The sequence below is a fragment of the Diaphorina citri genome, unplaced genomic scaffold (assembly GCF_000475195.1).
Source record: "Diaphorina citri unplaced genomic scaffold, Diaci psyllid genome assembly version 1.1 scaffold637, whole genome shotgun sequence".
Lineage (NCBI taxonomy): Eukaryota > Metazoa > Arthropoda > Insecta > Hemiptera > Psyllidae > Diaphorina > Diaphorina citri.
The window spans coordinates 129,095-147,877 of record NW_007378070.1 but is presented as its reverse complement, the minus strand read 5'-3'; the positions used below and the strand labels follow the sequence as shown (position 1 = coordinate 147,877).

The 18,783-nt window shown below is 38.4% G+C and overlaps 2 protein-coding genes and 2 long non-coding RNA genes across 5 annotated transcripts in view; 2 read left to right on the top strand and 2 right to left on the bottom strand.

Moving 5' to 3' along the window:
* LOC103510725 (chitinase-3-like protein 1) overlaps nucleotides 1-11,215 on the top strand; it is a 25,270-nt gene extending 14,055 nt beyond the window's left edge. For both annotated transcript variants that reach the window (XM_008475412.2, XM_026824715.1), the window contains exons 2-9: nucleotides 5,765-5,928; nucleotides 6,461-6,738; nucleotides 7,109-7,230; nucleotides 7,656-7,788; nucleotides 8,498-8,663; nucleotides 9,540-9,687; nucleotides 10,336-10,546; nucleotides 11,007-11,215. In XM_008475412.2, the coding sequence (XP_008473634.1) occupies nucleotides 5,765-5,928; nucleotides 6,461-6,738; nucleotides 7,109-7,230; nucleotides 7,656-7,788; nucleotides 8,498-8,663; nucleotides 9,540-9,687; nucleotides 10,336-10,546; nucleotides 11,007-11,147 (1,363 nt within the window). In that variant the 3' untranslated portion in view covers nucleotides 11,148-11,215. The remainder of the gene's footprint in view (nucleotides 1-5,764; nucleotides 5,929-6,460; nucleotides 6,739-7,108; nucleotides 7,231-7,655; nucleotides 7,789-8,497; nucleotides 8,664-9,539; nucleotides 9,688-10,335; nucleotides 10,547-11,006) is intronic.
* Nucleotides 1-18,783, bottom strand: part of LOC113468069 (segment polarity protein dishevelled homolog DVL-3-like) — a 21,057-nt gene extending 2,274 nt beyond the window's left edge. Inside the window, exons 1-4 of the mRNA XM_026824716.1 lie at nucleotides 18,674-18,783; nucleotides 18,347-18,366; nucleotides 17,445-17,636; nucleotides 14,472-14,657 (exon numbers count right to left, since the gene is read on the bottom strand). Coding sequence (XP_026680517.1) covers nucleotides 14,472-14,657; nucleotides 17,445-17,636; nucleotides 18,347-18,366; nucleotides 18,674-18,744 — 469 coding nt within the window. The 5' untranslated portion in view covers nucleotides 18,745-18,783. The remainder of the gene's footprint in view (nucleotides 1-14,471; nucleotides 14,658-17,444; nucleotides 17,637-18,346; nucleotides 18,367-18,673) is intronic.
* Nucleotides 1,722-2,798, bottom strand: LOC103510724. Its single transcript, XR_001809544.1, has 2 exons — nucleotides 2,418-2,798; nucleotides 1,722-2,027 (listed from the first exon to the last, which is right to left on the bottom strand). It is a non-coding gene; the product is annotated as an uncharacterized LOC103510724 (long non-coding RNA).
* LOC113468070 lies at nucleotides 4,420-5,253 on the top strand. The gene is made up of 2 exons (XR_003391932.1): nucleotides 4,420-4,566; nucleotides 5,215-5,253. It is a non-coding gene; the product is annotated as an uncharacterized LOC113468070 (long non-coding RNA).

The following is an 18,783-nucleotide window of genomic DNA, read 5'->3' as shown; positions in this document are numbered from 1 at the left end:
ACCCTGTTGATGTACGGATTTTGTGTTAAGCGTATTTCACAATACCTACTCACTCTATTCTATTTTAGAATAGACAACATTTACTGTGTTAGAAAAATAAGGAAGTCTAAATAAAAGGCCATTTTTTAATAGTACATAACATCAGTACAGAATATGGCCATTTCTTTAGAGACTTCCTCACTAATTAGTTCGAACAAAAAAGATTAAATGAACACAAAGCGAAATAAACATAAAAAAATGATAACGATTATTTAAATAAAAAAAAAATAACTAAAAGACATAGTTAAATCAGGAGAACATAAAATAAATATAACAAGAGTGCACAGACAGTATCTTCCATAGCAAAGTGAACAATTTTTAGTTGAAAATCATCTTTTTTTTTCTTTTTTTTTTAAGTTTCCATTTATATTTCATCGACAAAAAACTCAGAACATACATTTTTCATATAAATGGTATACCCACCCGTATAAGCAGAGATTGTGCCATTGTTTTGTAGTGAAGCTAACAACCCTCAAATATGTACTGTAGGTGCTGGGTGATCGTACTTCTTTTGATTCCGTTTGGAATAGAACCCAGATCTCTAGCGTGCCAAGCCTGTTTGATATCTATTAGGCCACGAAGGTTACTTTACAATTTATAAGGGAAACTTTTAATGCAGGTTTATAAATCAGAGATTTCATTATTGGGAGATTTTTCAAGTCCCTAAAAGTTGGGTCAAGCTTATACGAATCTACAAAACCCACAGTTAACATTGCTATGGAAGACACTCCCGAATAAACTACGGGCTAAAAAATTCCCGGAGGGACGGACCCAGCTTGTTATTACTATTGTAATAATAAAGGAAGGACGGACTAAAAATGCCCGAAAATGCAAAAACACATGTAAAAAACCCTCAAAATACGCTTTTGCATATGCAAACATGCAAAATCCGCCCCTACTTATGCTCTGGTTTGTGAGAAATACATTCCTAGGACCTACCCAAAATCATCGTCCATAGACTTGAAGAAGAACTTGAAGTTGGGCCGGTTCAAATTGCTGTCTTAATTTTCTACTCTCTCTCTCCATTCCTCTACTCTCTCAATCTTTCTCTTCCCTGTCTCCCTCTCTCTTCCATATTCATATTCATTTCTTTCTCCCTCCCTCTCTCTCCTCTGTTTTCCTTTCCCTGTCCCCTTTGCTGTCTTAATTTTCTACTCTCTCTCTCCATTCCTCTACTCTCTCAATCTTTCTCTTCCCTGTCTCCCTCTCTCTTCCATATTCATCTTCATTTCTTTCTCCCTCCCTCCCTCTCCTCTGTTTTCCTTTCTCCATTTTCCCCTTGTCCTGTCCCCATTTTATTTCTCAACAAACTCTTTGCACTCAAGTGTAAAGGATTGATCAATTTAGCAGTAGGTAGTCAATTTTCCAGTGGTCAGTTTCCCAAAATGGAAAACCTCTCCATTCCTCTACTCTCTCAATCTTTCTCTTCCCTGTCTCCCTCTCTCTTCCATATTCATCTTCATTTCTTTCTCCCTCCCTCTCCTCTGTTTTTCTTTCTCCATTTCCCCTTGTCCTCTCTCCATTTTATTTCTCAACATTTACTCTTTGCACTCAAGTGTAAAGGATAGATCAATTTAGAGTAAAATGGAGTAATGAAATCCGTTCTCTAGATTGTCATACCTTCTACTTTTTTCAACAACCAGTATTAATAAACTGGCGCACTGCCATACGCTCAGATATCGTAAGAAAGTATATTGTTTTCTATATGGTTTGATTTGCTTGTTGATATTGATACATCGATAGAAATGATAGAATGCTAGTGAATCCTAGAATATTGATGTATTAGAAACTTGCGAATCAGAAAATGTCATTTGGGCACCCAAAGGTGTAGAAAATGAGATAAAGATTTATTTGAAAATGAGATATAGGTTTATTTATTTATGGTATACGTATTTTAAATTTAGTTAATCAAAACAAGTTAATACTTACAGATGTATCTACAGTTTTGAGGTCGGGGACTACAGTTTCTTGGTGAGATGTTTGTCAACCTTTGAGTATATTTAGAGAATGTTCAGACACAGTGTCCAAGCATGTTGCCAGGACAACAAACATTTCAACATGAACCTGTACCCGGGCTTTGGATCTATTGATTCATAGATAGTTTAAGAGTAAGTACTTTTAGAGACAATATGGCCATTTCTTTAGAGACTTCCTCACTAATTAGTTCGAACAAAAAAGATTAAATGAACACAAAGCGAAATAAACATAAAAAAATGATAACGATTATTTAAATAAAAAAAAAATAACTAAAAGACATAGTTAAATCAGGAGAACATAAAATAAATATAACAAGAGTGCACAGACAGTATCTTCCATAGCAAAGTGAACAATTTTTAGTTGAAAATCATCTTTTTTTTTCTTTTTTTTTGTTTGTCAACCTTTGAGAATATTTAGGGAATGTTCAGACACAGTCTCCAAGCATGTTCCCAGGACAACAAACATTTCAACATGAACCTGTACCCGGGCCTTGGATCTATTCATCCATAGATAGTTTAAGTGTACTTTTAGAGACATATCAGACTATTTGTCACTTGAACAAATATTTGTAACCCTTGTGTTTGGACAAAAGTGACCAAACACCAAATTTGTCCAAATTTTTTGGGGATGAAACTCTTTGGTTTGGGGTTTGGACAAATATTTGGCACCAAGACAAACAGTGTGATCTTACCTTAAGTATTGTTTTGTGTTCAAAAGGGGAAGGGATGTATATTTAGCGAGAGACCTTTTAAGAAACTTTACGCTTTAATTTACTTTTAAAACATGATGTTTGTCAACCTTTGAGTATATTTAGAGAATGTTCAGACACAGTCTCCAAGCATGTTCCCAGGACAACAAACATTTCAACATGAACCTCTACCCGGGCCTTGGATCTATTGATTCATAGATAGTTTAAGAGTACTTTTAGAGACATAGGTATCAGACTATTTGTCACTTGAACAAATATTTGTAACCCTTGTGTTTGGACAAAAATGACCAAACACCAAATTTGTCCAAATTTTTTGGGGCTGAAACTCTTTGGTACTGTTTGGACAAATATTTGGCACCAAGACAAATAGTGTGATCTTACCTTAAGTGTTTTGTGTTCAAAAGGGGAAGGGATGTATATTTAGCGAGAGAGCTTTTAAGAAACTTTACGCTTTAATTTACTTTTAAAACATGATAACTCCATAATATGCATCATACTTACCACATTTACGCCTAAGCGGTATTACTTCTACTCAAAAACTTAGAGCTTTCAATCTTTCAAATTATTTGTAGAAGTTAGAACTTGGGTGGTAGATTCCTGGTCAATGCACTACAATTTTTCTTTGAATCAGATATCAAAGGATTAATTACAGTTTTCGTTGGTACACAGTACGGAAATTATTCACACTTCCACGTGGTTGGCAACTCTTCTTGATGCTTCTCTGTCTTGGGTTAATCTCTTCAGCTCACTGTAGGAATCTGTGCCAGCATACTCCATGATCTGCTCCATGAAGCTCATGCGGGGCCTTCCTCTTCCTTGTCTTCCTTCTCTTCTTCCTTCAATGATGTTGACTACGAAGTTATGCCTATATATATGCCCGATCCATTTGTGTCTTCTTTGTTCTAATATATTCCAGAGATTACTTAGTAAATTTAAACAATTTCAATGGTTACTACCAGCCTAGTAAGCTTGGAGGGTAGGGCGCCTACCTTGTAAACGCTAGGTCGCGGGTTCTCTTCCCGCCCGGAGCGAACTTGATCCCTCAACAGATAAATTTTTTCTCGGAACGGCTGGCTTTCTCTTATCCTATCCTCGTTCTCTCTTCGATTTCGGAACAAAAAGCCCTCCTTCTTTAAAGTTCCCTGTATTAAGCCTTTCATATCATTGTTCCTTGGCAATTGACTTGATTCTGGAAATAATTTAAATACCAATTTACTTCACCTCATGTGGCAGTAAGGTCCTCTTTTGTTTAAAAATCAAATAAACAAAGTTTAAATCATATTAGCTAAATTCCCTTTAGGGATGCTTTATTATTATTTTTAACTTTTTTTTTCGCCAGGTCCCAACGCTCCTCTCTACCCCGCAGTCACAGACCCCGCCCGGAGCGAACTTGATCCCTCAACAGATAAATTTCTTTCTCGGAACGGCTGGCTTTCTCTTATCCTATCCTCGTTCTCTCTTCAATTTCGGAACAAAAAGCTCTCCTTCTTTAAAGTTTCCTGTATTAAGCCTTTTATGTCATTGTTCCTTGGCAACTGACAGGATTCTGGAAATAATTTATACCAATTTACTTCACCTCATGTGGCAGTAAGGTCCTCTTTTGTTTAAAAATCAAATAAACAGAGTTTAAATCATATTAGCTAAATTCCCTTTAGGGATGCTTTATTATTATTTTTAACTTTTTTTTCGCCAGGTCCTAACGCTCCTCTCTACCCCGCAGTCACAGACCAGGGCTATTTCAAATCGCTCAACGCTAATTGGTCCGTCAACTATTATCTGTACAAGGGTATCCCCGCCAATAAGCTACTTCTTGGATTACCCACCTATGGACACTCTTACACGTATGTAGAATTGTAGATACCTACCATATACCACCAAGTTCCAGCTCTCAGACTATTGCATGAGTGAACTTGTTTTCTCTTTCAAATATGTACTTTCAATCAAATCATGAATTACCAGCCTAGTTAGCTAGGGTGTATCATGCCTAGGGTGTATCATGCCCATGATTAATTCACCGGGTATGGAGTTGATATTCAAAGGTGACTTGTAAAAGTTCATACTGGATAAATGTTCACGCTATTAGCTTGGTTCGTAGCGCGGCCGCCTTGTAAGCGTTAGGTCCCGGGTTCGATTCCTACCCGGGACCAATTTTATCCTAATCAGATGAGGTTCGTTCTCGGAACGGCTGGTTTTCTCCTCTCCTGCCCTCCTTCTCTCTTCGCTTTCGAGACGACAAGGCTTCAGGTGTTACACGTCCCTCTATCAAACCTTTTCAGCTCTAATCAGTAATGTTACATTCACGTGTAACAGACCTTCGTAAGAAGTCTGGGGCTCTTTTAGATAACTGAAGGGAAAGTCACAAAGTTAATCAGGTCGCAGTGACATAGGGCGTTCATTAAAGCCGATGGCCCTATTTATACCAATAACAAAATACATTTAGGTAACTTGTCTATCAGCCATATACAATAATATCCATTTTATATTCCCAGATTGGTGAATCCGGATAGTACAGACTACGGAATGCCGGCTTCTGAAAAAGGCCCCTAACAAGAGGCCCCAAAGTGTAGGACGTGTACAAATTCTAATGAGGAAATTTCCTTGATGTGTTGAACATTGTGCAAAATTTAACCAAAATTTCACAAACTGTCCGAGAGTTGTGAAACAAACAGGAACAGATTTACAAACCTAGCCGCACACACACTAATTTGTCTTAATATGATCTGACCTAATGATAGGAAATGTGAAACAACCTAGTCAGAATGTGTCGGAATAGAAACAGACTGTATTCTGTCTCTAACTCTAAAGTTCGGGAATTCTTAACAGGTGTATTATGAGAAGAATCACTCGTCACTAAATGGAGAGTAAAACCCCCAGTGGAGTAAACCTTGGTACATTATGTACCTACCTTAAACAATGCCCATTTTTCGTAGGAACAAAATGAGTACCTAAATAAAAAATAAAATAAAAATTAAAAAATTACCTACCTAGTTTCATTATTTTTTCAGCATTGTAATTGATTTTATGCACATCCTGTTTCAGCTCGACATACCTGTACAATTGGATTCTGATATCTGTCTTATTCACTATTGGTGTGTCATTCTTTGTGATAGCATTCTCCCTAGAGAACATGTACTTGCTAAGCAGTGACTTTGATACACTCAATCCAACCATCTTCTTCACCTTTAAAGTGGATACAGTTCCAAGTAAGATTAACAAACAAAACTAGTATAGTGTATAGCTTTGATATATTTCTAGTAATTAAAAAGTAAAAACTAATAATTAAACTTTAACATGATGAAAAAAAAAAATAATAATGATTAAAAAAAAAAAAGTTTTCATTGCAAATTGCTTCTTAGTGACCTAAAAAACCCAACCCTGGCCCAAAGTTGTGACTTTCATTAGAAATGAATAGCTCACCCCTAAAGAGGATTTAGGCAAAAATTAATCATGTTAAAGATTAATTATTATTGAAGGTAGACCCTGGCCCAAAGTTGTGACTTTCATTAGAAATGAATAGCTCACCCCTAAAGAGGATTTAGGCAAAAATTAATCATGTTAAAGATTATTATTGAAGGTAATAGAGACCAACATTGGTGGCCTAGTGGATATCACACTAAGTTTAGTACAGTAATTATTTACCTACTCAGGTTCAATTTCTTGCAAAGAAGTTTTTGGTCTGTATTTCTTTGTTTGTATCAATACACCTATATAGTAATTAATTTCTCTCTGCTTCAGATTTAGACACCTCTCCCAACCGGGCAGTATCCTACCTACAAGCCACCTATACTTACAAGAATAAGCCGTACCATTACAAAGACTTACACACCCCATCCAACACAAGTGTAGTAGCTGTGGATAACTATCAGCTGTTCTGTTACTATTCACTTCCACAGAATAGCAGTGGGCTATTGCCACATCAGTTGAACCCTAATCTGTGCACACACATTCTTTTAGCGTTTGCTCAGGTGTCTAAGAACAATACTGTGGCCCATTTGGAACCTGATCATGTAAAGGTGAGTTTTTAGGCAAATTACTTAAAGAAAAACTCTGTAGCCATGGGCATGCTTTTTTATGCAGAAAGCTGACTGTGATTTCCATTCCATTGGGGATAAACTTAAGTCCCTGCTAAGGTCTTTAGTGATGGGGGTTTACCCTCCATTTAGCAGCAAGCTATATCTGCCTCCTCATCCCTCAACCAGTCCGAGTCAGACTGGGGAAATTCAGCAGATTATCCTGATAGTCACCCAAACCAAATACTGGATAGCAATCTCCCACTGCATTGCTAAACTTTGGTGATCTCTCTGACTAAAACTTTTTCATTGAACAAGCTATCTCTGTACCACTGTTTCTATAATTTATGTTCCCATCTTCTTTATTTTCCAGTACTACCGAGATGTGGTTGCTATGAAGTTACTAAATCCAAACTTGAAAGTTCTCATTTCTGTGACTGATGCGGGTACCGGGAACTTTGCCAAGGCTGTGTCTACTAGAGCTAACAGATTGGCGTGAGTACTCCTTGTTATGTTACAGTTCCTTGGAATAGTAGAAACAAATTGTAAAGAGGTGGTTTTAGGAAGAACAAAAGATGAAACTTTGATTTTAAGATGTTTTTGCAGACCGGAAATTAAGATATTATTGTCCAAACGACCTACTGTCTGTAGTGTTAAAGCACCTAAATGAAAAAAGAAAAAAAAGAAAAAGATATTATTAATCTATAGCCAGGAACTTAATCTGAGTTTGAACTTCATTTAACTCTTGACTCTTAATTGAGGCAATCTCATTGGCTAAAAAAATTGAAATCAACCAATCAGATTGCTTAGTCCAAGTCCAAGACTTAAACTCATTGTGGTTATGGCTGTCCATTAAATCATTGAAGGATATCAGTGATTGAAAGACGATGTCTAATCCCCTTTTCTTCCTAACTTCACAGGTTCTCAGAGAGTATTCTGGAGTTTCTTATTGAACATAATCTGGATGGCATAGACTTGGACTGGGAATTCCCTGGATGGCCAGGTCCAAACAAATCACATGAGAAGCGTATGTTCAGTAAACTGCTCCAGCAGGTAAGAATAATAGTCTAAATTCTTACTCATCTAGGTGTTCAGTAAACTGCTCCAGCAGGTAAGAATAATAGTCTAAATTCTTACTTACCTACTTATTTCCGTGTCCATTAGGTAGGCATGGTATCAAGCTAAGAAACACTCGACCTATTCTAGTAGTGTTAAAATGCACTCTGCTAGCCTAGTTAGCTTGAAGTGTTGCGTATCTGCGTTGTAAGCGCTAGGTCGCTGGTTCGATTTCCACGGGCGAACCTTTCTCCTAGCCTGTCTTATCCCAGACCTCCAAGCAGTTCCCTCTATGAAATCTTTTAATCATGGTACCAAGCTAAGAAACACTCGACCTAATCTAGTAGTATTAAAATGCACTCTGCTAGCGTTGTCAGCTTGAAGAATTCTCGTTGTTGGTTCGATTTTCACGGGCGAAACTTTCTCCTAGCCTGTCTTTCCTCTCTCTTCAAGGTCAGGACTATAAGACCTCCAAGCAGTTCCCTCTATGAATCCTTTTAAGAAAATAGTAAGCGCGAACGACATGCACAAAACATTGTTAAAGCACCTAATAGAAAAAAAAAGAAAATAGTAAGAAAAATAAATGAACCAAAAAAGGAGAAGACCTTGGCTTGGCAGTTGTATAGTGACATTAATAATTTATCAAAATACCTAACAAGAACTCCACAGATAATAAACACCCTCTCATTTATTATTTGTTCCACAGCTAAAGTTCACTCTGAGCGGTAGATTCCTAATGACTGTAGCAGTGGCAGCACCAGGTCCAATTATAGACAGAGCATACGATGTTCCTCTAATGGGTAGATTAGTGGACTTTGTGTCCATCATGGGATATGACTATCATTCCTACATTTGGTACCTACCTGTGCTAGGTAAGTGTTCATACCTTATTCATACGGTCCTGAGCGGGTGAGACTAAAAAGTCTCAGTTTATTTCTTTTCACTCGGCCTTAGAGATTACTTCTATCTATCTATCATCTCAATCCAAGGATTGGTTGGCAACTCTTCTCCATGCTTCTCTGTCTTGGGTTAATCTCTTCAGCTCACTGTAGGAATCTGTGCCAGCATACTCCATGATCTGCTCCATGAAGCTCATGCGGGGCCTTCCTCTTCCTTGTCTTCCTTCTCTTCTTCCTTCAATGATGTTGACTACGAAGTTATGCCTATATATATGCCCGATCCATTTGTGTCTTCTTTGTTCTAATATATTCCAGAGATTACTTAGTATCTGCTCCATGAAGCTCATGCGGGGCCTTCCTCTTCCTTGTCTTCCTTCTCTTCTTCCTTCAATGATGTTGACTACGAAGTTATGCCTGTATATATGCCCGATCCATTTGTGTCTTCTTTGTTCTAATATATTCCACAGATTACTTAGTGTTTAAACATTTAAACAATTTAAACAATTTCAATGGTTACTACCAGCCTAGTAAGCTTGGAGGGTAGGGCGCCTCCTATGAACTTTACTGTTGAGATTTGAACATGTGGCAAAATCTATTCAATATTTTTTGGCTTGATTTTAGTAAATGTAATTGGAAAAGACATTTGATGTTTCCTGTATTAAGCCTTTTATGTCATTGTTCCTTGGCAATTGACAGGATTCTGGAAATAATTTAAATACCAATTTACTTCACCTCATGTGGCAGTAAGGTCCTCTTTTGTTTAAAAATCAAATAAACAGAGTTTAAATCATATTAGCTAAATTCCCTTTAGGGATGCTTTATTATTATTTTTAACTTTTTTTTCGCCAGGTCCTAACGCTCCTCTCTACCCCGCAGTCACAGACCAGGGCTATTTCAAATCGCTCAACGCTAATTGGTCCGTCAACTATTATCTGTACAAGGGTATCCCCGCCAATAAGCTACTTCTTGGATTACCCACCTATGGACACTCTTACACGTATGTAGAATTGTAGATACCTACCATATACCACCAAGTTCCAGCTCTCAGACTATTGCATGAGTGAACTTGTTTTCTCTTTCAAATATGTACTTTCAATCAAATCATGAATTACCAGCCTAGTTAGCTAGGGTGTATCATGCCTAGGGTGTATCATGCCCATGATTAATTCACCGGGTATGGAGTTGATATTCAAAGGTGACTTGTAAAAGTTCATACTGGATAAATGTTCACGCTATTAGCTTGGTTCGTAGCGCGGCCGCCTTGTAAGCGTTAGGTCCCGGGTTCGATTCCTACCCGGGACCAATTTTATCCTAATCAGATGAGGTTCGTTCTCGGAACGGCTGGTTTTCTCCTCTCCTGCCCTCCTTCTCTCTTCGCTTTCGAGACGACAAGGCTTCAGGTGTTACACGTCCCTCTATCAAACCTTTTCAGCTCTAATCAGTAATGTTACATTCACGTGTAACAGACCTTCGTAAGAAGTCTGGGGCTCTTTTAGATAACTGAAGGGAAAGTCACAAAGTTAATCAGGTCGCAGTGACATAGGGCGTTCATTAAAGCCGATGGCCCTATTTATACCAATAACAAAATACATTTAGGTAACTTGTCTATCAGCCATATACAATAATATCCATTTTATATTCCCAGATTGGTGAATCCGGATAGTACAGACTACGGAATGCCGGCTGCTGATGTAGGCCGGATTGGAAACCAAGGTTTTGTTGACTATATAGACACCGTGGCTTTCCTTCGTGATCCGGATACTATACAGATATTCGATAAGAACACTAGTGTACCCTATGCGTATAGAGGAGATCAGTGGATATCCTTTGATAATGAACCTAGTCTGGCGTACAAGGTAAGAACCAAGATGGTACACGGATATCCGGGTTCTAGTCCCGGCCAGGGGTATTTTTTTCTGAACGGATAAGGTTCATTCTCGGAACTGCTGGCTTTCTTGTATTCTGTCTTTCTCTTCCTTCTCTCTTCGATTTCGGGACTATAAGACCTTAGCAGTAACTTGGTTACCTCTTGCATCAAACAATCAATGCCCAACATAGTAGCTTGGAGGGTGGCATGCCTGCCTTGTAAGCGCTAGGTCGGGGGTTTGATTCTCGCCTAGGGCGGATTTTATCCCAAGCAGATAAGGTTTGTTCTTGGAACGGATGTTGTGGGTTCGAGCCCCGAATCATCGGATGTTGTGGGTTCGAGCCCCTAATCATCCTGAATAGAGGGTACGCAAAAACTTTTTTTTTTTCCGGAAATTTGACTGCTACATTTTTTTACTCACCACAAAATCTCACGTCCTGGTTTTTCAGACCGAGTATCTGATGTCAAAAGGTTTGGCTGGAGCCATGGTATGGTGTCTGAACACAGATGATTACGCAGCCAAGTATCACACCTCCCCCTATCCCCTCATTAAACGGATTAAGACAGTGCTCACAGATGACGGTCTCTAGACTGTGAGTCGAGTACGATTGACCGAGAGCTATGGTTGTGATTGGACGTTGAAGACTGCTGCTGACTGTTCTAGGTTGACCTAGAGGGTTTTTCCTGCCCAGGGTTGACCTTTGATTGACAGACGACACCGAAGCGAATACAATAGTCCGTCCACTATACCTTTTATTATTAGTAATAATAAAGGAAGGACGGACTAAAAAGGACATGGATGTGAATTCCATATCATAATTTTATTATTGTAATAGCTGGGACCACAATATAAATACGAAACTGAACCAACGGATATAGCACGTTGAACGCACCAGTCCCCAATGGATCACTGGAGTTAAGCAACGTTGCGCGTGGTTGGTATCCAGATGGGTGACCACCGGGGAAATCGCCTACTGCTGGCTTTTTTTGATCCCTCTCAGACTGGGTAAAAGCTAGTAGCTTGTCGCCAAATTTACCCCCGTCACTAAAAACCTTAGCAGCTATACTGTGATGTTAATCTCCATAGAGCAATACATAAAAGATTGTGGTTCCCAGACATATTGATCAGGGTTTATACGCGACCTGGAGAAACTGGAAAAGTCATGGAATCTGAAAATCGTCCAAAAAGTTATGGAAAATCGTAAAATTTTAATGAAAACCTGGAAAAGTCATGGAATTTACCAGCTTGTCAAAAATTAAAAAATGTTCAAATTAAATATCAAGTTTTTTCCGAAAAACGGCCTGAAACATTAACCCCTCATATTCCTTGACGTTCTGCATATTGCATATTTTATTTAAATGAAGGTTTAATCTTACTGATTTTCAAGTTCCTCCGCCCCTAATTTTCTGGAAAAGTCATGGAATAGTCATGAAATTTCATTCCGGGAAAAGCGTATAAACCCTGTTCATGTACGGATTTTGTTTTAAGCGTATTTCACAATACCTACTCACTCTATTCTATTTTAGAATAGACAACATTTACTGTGTTAGAAAAATAAGGAAGTCTAAATAAAAGGCCATTTTTTAATAGTACATAACATCAGTACAGAATATGGCCATCCAGGACAACAAACATTTCAACATGAACCTCTACCCGGGCCTTGGATCTATTGATTCATACATAGTTTAAGTGTACTTTTAGAGACATATTAGACTATTTACTATTTGTCACTTGAACAAATGTTTTTTTGTAACCCTTGTGTTTGGACAAAAATGACCAAACACCAAATTTGTCCAAAATTTTTGGGGCTGAAACTCTTTGGTACTGTTTGGACAAATATTTGGCACCAAGACAAATAGTGTGATCTTACCTTAAGTATTGTTTTGTGTTCAAAAGGACAAGGGATGTATATTTAGCGAGAGAGCTTTTAAGAAACTTTACGCTTTAATTTACTTTTAAAACATGACAACTCCATAATATGCATCATACTTACCTCATTTACATTAACGCCTAAGCGGTATTACTTCTACTCAAAAACTTAGAGCTTTCAACACTTTCAAATATTATGTAGAAGTTAGAACTTGGGTGGTAGATGCCTGGTCCACAGACTACAGTTTTTCTTCGAATCAGATCGAAGGATAAATTGCAGTTTTCGTCGGGTCGGGATACACAGTACAGAAATTGTTCACACTTCCATGTTCACCAAAGGATTTTTCATACAATTTGATCGCAAGAAAAAAATGGTAGCATGTGTACCAGGTTAAATGCCCGCCTTTTACGCTCAGACGGTCTGATAGACCCAACCGCTGTCTGTCAGACGGTCTGATAGACCCAGGTCTGTGAAACCGCTGTCTGTCACACGGTCTGATAGACCCAGGTCTGTGAAACCGCTGTCTGTCACACGGTCTGAGGGTGAGTGGCAGGCATTGAAATCGCATCTGCTGTTGGGCGGGATAGATGTAGCCGCAACTGCAATTGAACTATTTTTACTTCAGAGACATTTATTTATTTTTTAATATTTATTAGATTAATGCCCTAGCTTTAATTTTATTTAGGAAAGATTTTAAGTATTCCAGTGAGTACCTACTCATGATTGGTGTTGTAATTTTCATTGATTTTCACTTTATTATTTCCTTTTTCTCTATACCTACATCGCATCGTTCATAAGAGTCTCTTACTTCTTTTCAATCCTCAGCTCAAAATTTACATGAAACATTTGTCTTTGAGGATACCAAATACGATTATACGATTTATTTCATCACCTTCTTCCGACTTTATAACTTTTCAAAAAAATATTTTCCTCCTTGAAGGAAACAACTAGCTAGGTAATTAATTTGTAATAATACTATAAATGCCATTTATTTCTTCATCTTTCTTTTCTGTCTTCTTCTTTTTTTCCTCACTTTATTTCCAGAGGTGCTATCTTTTCTTCCTATCTAGAGGCTTTAAAATCCGAGCAAAGTTTCAAGGTAATTGCGTACAGAGAGCGATAAGCGATACTGCCATATAACTGCCAATTGTCGCTCAGCACATGACCCTCCCTGTATGTTCCTACCATTAGGCCAGCCACTCACTATCAAGGTAGACCTGTCAGGTCCATCTGATACCTGATGAGCACACACACTATCAGGTAGACTTGACAGGTACGGCTGAAAAGGTCCCCCTGTCAGGTCTACCTGATATCTGATAGTGAGTGGCTGGCCTTAGGATCAACATGTATAACTTTTATCAATGTACATTAAGTACCTAGGCATCTAGTTTAATTTTGACATGCAAACAATTCTGTTAATAAATCCAAGCAATATTTTCAAAAAATGACACTTCGTTTATTTTTTTGTGTATATAAAAAAAAAGTTCAATACAAATTGCTATAAAATATGTTTTAATTACATAATTTGGAAACAGATATACAGAGTGTTTCAGAATCATTGGGGGAGAAAGAGTTCGTTTCTGGAAAACGCTATTTGGCATTTCGTCCCCCGATCATTTTTGAGTTCACACTGTATGTTTCGAGTAAAGAGGAAAAGGAGAGTCCCCTAAGAAATTTTCAGAGGAACAGAAAGAATTTAAAGGAACAATGATGTTTACCTATTCGAACTGCCAATTGTCGCTCAGCACATGACCCTCCCTGTATGTTCCTACCATTAGGCCAGCCACTCACTATCAAGGTAGACCTGTCAGGTACACCTGATCAGGTCCAAATGTCAGGTCTATCTGATACCTGATGAGCACACACACTATCAGGTAAACTTGACAGGTACGGCTGATAAGGTCCCCCTGTCAGGTCTACCTGATATCTGATAGTGAGTGGCAGGCCTTAGGATCAACATGTATTACTTTTAACTTTTATAAAAAAAAAAAAAAAAAAAAAAAAAGAAAAAAAAAACTGCCGATAGAAAGCAGTTCTACTTACATGGATTAGTCATGGCAATTCGGAAACTCTGCAGACTAGCGGATAAATCATCCGGGTTGGACGGGGGCTTGTCACTCCCTCCAGAGTGTGAGCTGCTTCCCCCCAGACCAGGCTTGATGGTAGAGGGAGCATTGTTGTTCGTGGCTTTCACTATGCGTGACCTCTCCGACCCATTGCTACTACCGCCTGAGAATGGGAGTGAAACATGAGTTAGCCTCTCGTTGGAAAATAGGAGTGAAACATGGGTTAGTTAAAAAATGTGTTAAGTCAGCCTAAATTATCTAGGAGGTTAGGCTTTATCACAAATAGATAAGGTTTATCCTCAGAACCATACAGGTAGAAATGCCAGTCTATAGTTAGCTTGGTTGTCAACGCGTCTGATTGCGGGTTTGATTCCTGACTAGGGCGGGCTTTATACCAAACAGATAAGGCTCGATCTCGGAACGGCTGGCTTTATACTATCCTGTCCTCCATCTCTCTTCGATTTTAGGAATGGTAGAGGGAGCATTGTTGTTCGTGGCTTTCACTATGCGTGACCTCTCCGACCCATTGCTACTACCGCCTGAGAATGGGAGTGAAAGATGGGTTAGCCTCTCGTTGGACAAAAGGAGTGAAAAATGGGTTATCCTCTCGATGGCAAATGGGAGTGAAAAATGGGATAGCGTTGGTTGAAAAATGTGTTAAGTCAGCCCAAGTTAGCTCGGAGCGTAGCACGCCTACCTTGTAAGCGCTAGGTCGCGGGTTTGATTCCCGCTCGGGAAGACCTTATCACAAACAGATTAGGTTCGTTTTCGGAACGGCTGGTTTTCTCCTGTTTTCCTCCTTCTCTTTTTGATTTCAGGACGATAAGACCTCAATTATTACTTTTTCCTCTATGAGGCAGTTGTAGTCTGCAAATGTCGGGTTATTTGAATACAAGGTCATTTTACCTCTGGCTTCCCAATATTAAAATACAATGGCACTGCTGGCTTCCAAGGAAGAAAAGGACTTTAGGCGAACCGAGTTGAAGGGACTACTTAAGGAACGTGCCAAATAGGAGAAGATTTGAGACCAAAACGGTGGAGGTGTTCAGATAAGCAGTCATGCCCAGTGAGTTAAACCTACTTTGTGGGGGGGGGAAGCTTACCTGATCCGCTGTGCATACTCTCCTCTCTAGCATAGGCATATGTGCGAGATGTGCCTTACCTAGTGTATTTCTATCAGCAGATATGTTGGTAGCGCGACCAGTAGTGGTAGTAATGCGACTAGAAGCATCATCATCAGACTCGAGGAAGCTTGTAGTTTCTACATCTGAGCTTACCATGGAAGACGACTCGTAATGACCCTTGCCATGACCGTTCATGCGCAGACCTGTGGGGGCAAATAGGATATTTTAATTTATTTTTTTCAAAGGGGTTTGAAACCCAACATCAACAGTAGAACGGGACGTAAGAAGTGGTTTAATATGTAGAGGGAACTGTCAGGTTTTATCATTCCAAATTCAAAGAGATAGGAGAAAGCTAACCATTCTGAAAATGACGTTCTGTTTGGACTCTGGAATTGGAATGAGAAGAAAGTTACAACTTCGAGGTCGTACAGAGGAAAAGAATAATCACAGAAATCGGGACGAGAAATGGGTTTTTTGTGTGTTTAACGGCACTGTATAGCTGCACCCAACATCAACAGTAGAACGGGACGTAAGAAGTGGTTTAATATGTAGAGGGAACTGTCAGGTTTTATCATTCCAAATTCAAAGAGAAAGGAGGAAAGAATAGGAGAAAGCTAACCATTCTGAAAATGAACCATCTAAGATAAAGTTGGTTTTTGGAAAACAATCTAAGAAAAGAAGATGTAATATTGTTGACTCACCATTATATTTGTTGTACTTTTCATATTTTTCTAGTTGTGATCTGTGAGGACCTTTGTGTGAATGATGTGCTGTAACAGACAAGAAAAAATCTAGTTAATTAAAACTGATAGGTAAAACAAAATGAACTTGATTTGGTTTTTGGAAAACAATCTAAGAAAAGAAGATGTAATATTGTTGACTCACCATTATATTTGTTGTACTTTTCATATTTTTCTAGTTGTGATCTGTGAGGACCTTTGTGTGAATGATGTGCTGTAACAGACAAGAAAAAAATTTGGTTAATTAAAACTGATAGGTAAAACAAAATAAACTTGATAAAATAATTATATTGTGTTGCCATGGAGGGGAAAAGTTGTTTCCTGTAAGCTGGGCTACATAGATAAGAGAGAAGATTCAAAGAGGTCATTTTATTATACCCTATGATGAGCTTACCAAAAGATTAAAACACAACTAAACAATGGATTGGGAGATTGGAACACCATATATGCCTTCTTGCAAAATCTGCAAAAGGTAAGAGCTTACCTATATGCTTGGGGTCAATTTATTTTGAAGAAAATAAATAGGTAGGTACCTAAAGAACTAAAGATACTTACGAGGATGGGAACTTATAATGGATTCAGTCTCTGTCAACAGTTCTTCATTTTTTGGTCTAGCTAAAGTTATTCTGAAATGAACAAAAATAATATTGGAATTAGATAAAAGAAATAATATAGCCATTAATACCTACCTGCCTGCTTCGATTCTACAGTGTTCTTATTACAGTTGGAAATGCAACACTTACATACTTAGCTGTCAATCTAAAGTAAGAGTGGTAATATTTTGAAGACAATTTACTGTCAGTAACAGATATGTGTAACAGTATTTCTTTCATACAAAGATTTTAGGACGATAAGACCTTGGGAATTATATAGTTCCCTCTATACTCTATCAAACCTCGAGATAATGATACTAATAATACAAAACACCCTCTTATTAGTTGTTGTTCCACAGTTAAACTTCACCCTGAGTGGTAGATTCCTAATAACTGTAGCTGTGGCAGCACTAGGGCCTAAAATCTGGGGTAAAGGATCCCTTTAGTCCTATTCCAGCAGTATAAAAACTCACTATATCATTAGACGTCTTACCTGATCCGCTATGCATACTCTCCTCTCTAGCATAGGCATATGTAGGCGGTTCTGGTGTGTAGTTGAACGGTACTCCTCCCATATGAGGCTGATATGTCCCCGCATAGGATACACCAGCACCCCAACCTGCCTGGGAGCCATGGGGTAGCCCGCCTAGTCTATCCCTATCACATTCCTCGTTCTGTTTGGACTCTGGAATTGGAATGAGAAGAAAGTTACAACTTCGAGGTCGTACAGAGGAAAAGAATAATCACAGAAATCGGGATGAGAAATGGGTTTTTTGTGTGTTTAACGGCACTGTATAGCTGTATACCTGCCAAGTGTTTTAGTAATGGAGGTTTCACCATCGATTCGGCGACAAGCTACCCGCCTCTTCAAATTCACCTCTCACCCCAGACTGAATAGGGCCGTCTAAAGCTAGTAGCACGCGATTGTCCAAATTGTTACCCATCCAGATTCCAATGGAAAATGGTGCATTAAAAGTGCTATCGCTGCTGACTGAGAAAAAATAAATATCTCAATTTAGGACGATAAATTAAGTTTCAAATTTAAATGCACAGCAGAAAAAAATCGTGACAATCACAGAAAGTCATAAACTTACCACTAGCTAATAGGTCTCCGGTTTTAGTAATGGAGGTTTCACCATCGATTCGGCGACAAGCTACCCGCCTCTTCAAATTCACCTCTCACCCCAGACTGAATAGGGCCGCCTAAAGCTAGTAGCACGCGATTGTCCAAATTGTTACTCATCCAGATTCCAATGGAAACTGGTGCATTAAAAGTGCTATCGCTGCTGACTGAGAAAAAATAAATATCTCAATTCAGGACGATAAATTAAGTTTCAAATTTAAATGCACAGCAGAAAAAAAATCGTGACAATCACAGAAAGTCAATAAACTTACCACTAGCTAATAGGTCTCCAGAGCTAAACAGAGTTTAAATTCTTGTGGGGACCAGAATCAGAGTTGAAACCACCAAAGATTTGAAGATACGTTAAAAGGAATGTACATGGGAAGTGTTAAATAAATAAGGTAGGTATGTACCTAATTGACAAAGATTTCTACGGAAACGGATCGGATTAGTATCAAATTTGGCATTTGCTGATAAAATATGCTACATTTGAAAAAAGTTTTCTATACATAATTATGTATCATACTGAAAAACTATTTTCCTATAGTATAGGGATAAAAATAAGATTACAAATGCAATTTCATAACAGTAGGTCTCCGAAGATATAGTAGCATTGTTCAGAGAAGGTGATCTTGTTCACCGTATGTCGAATGTAGCCAAACTTGAGCATTTGGGATGCATACTTTCTGGCTTCTCGTCTATCAGTGAA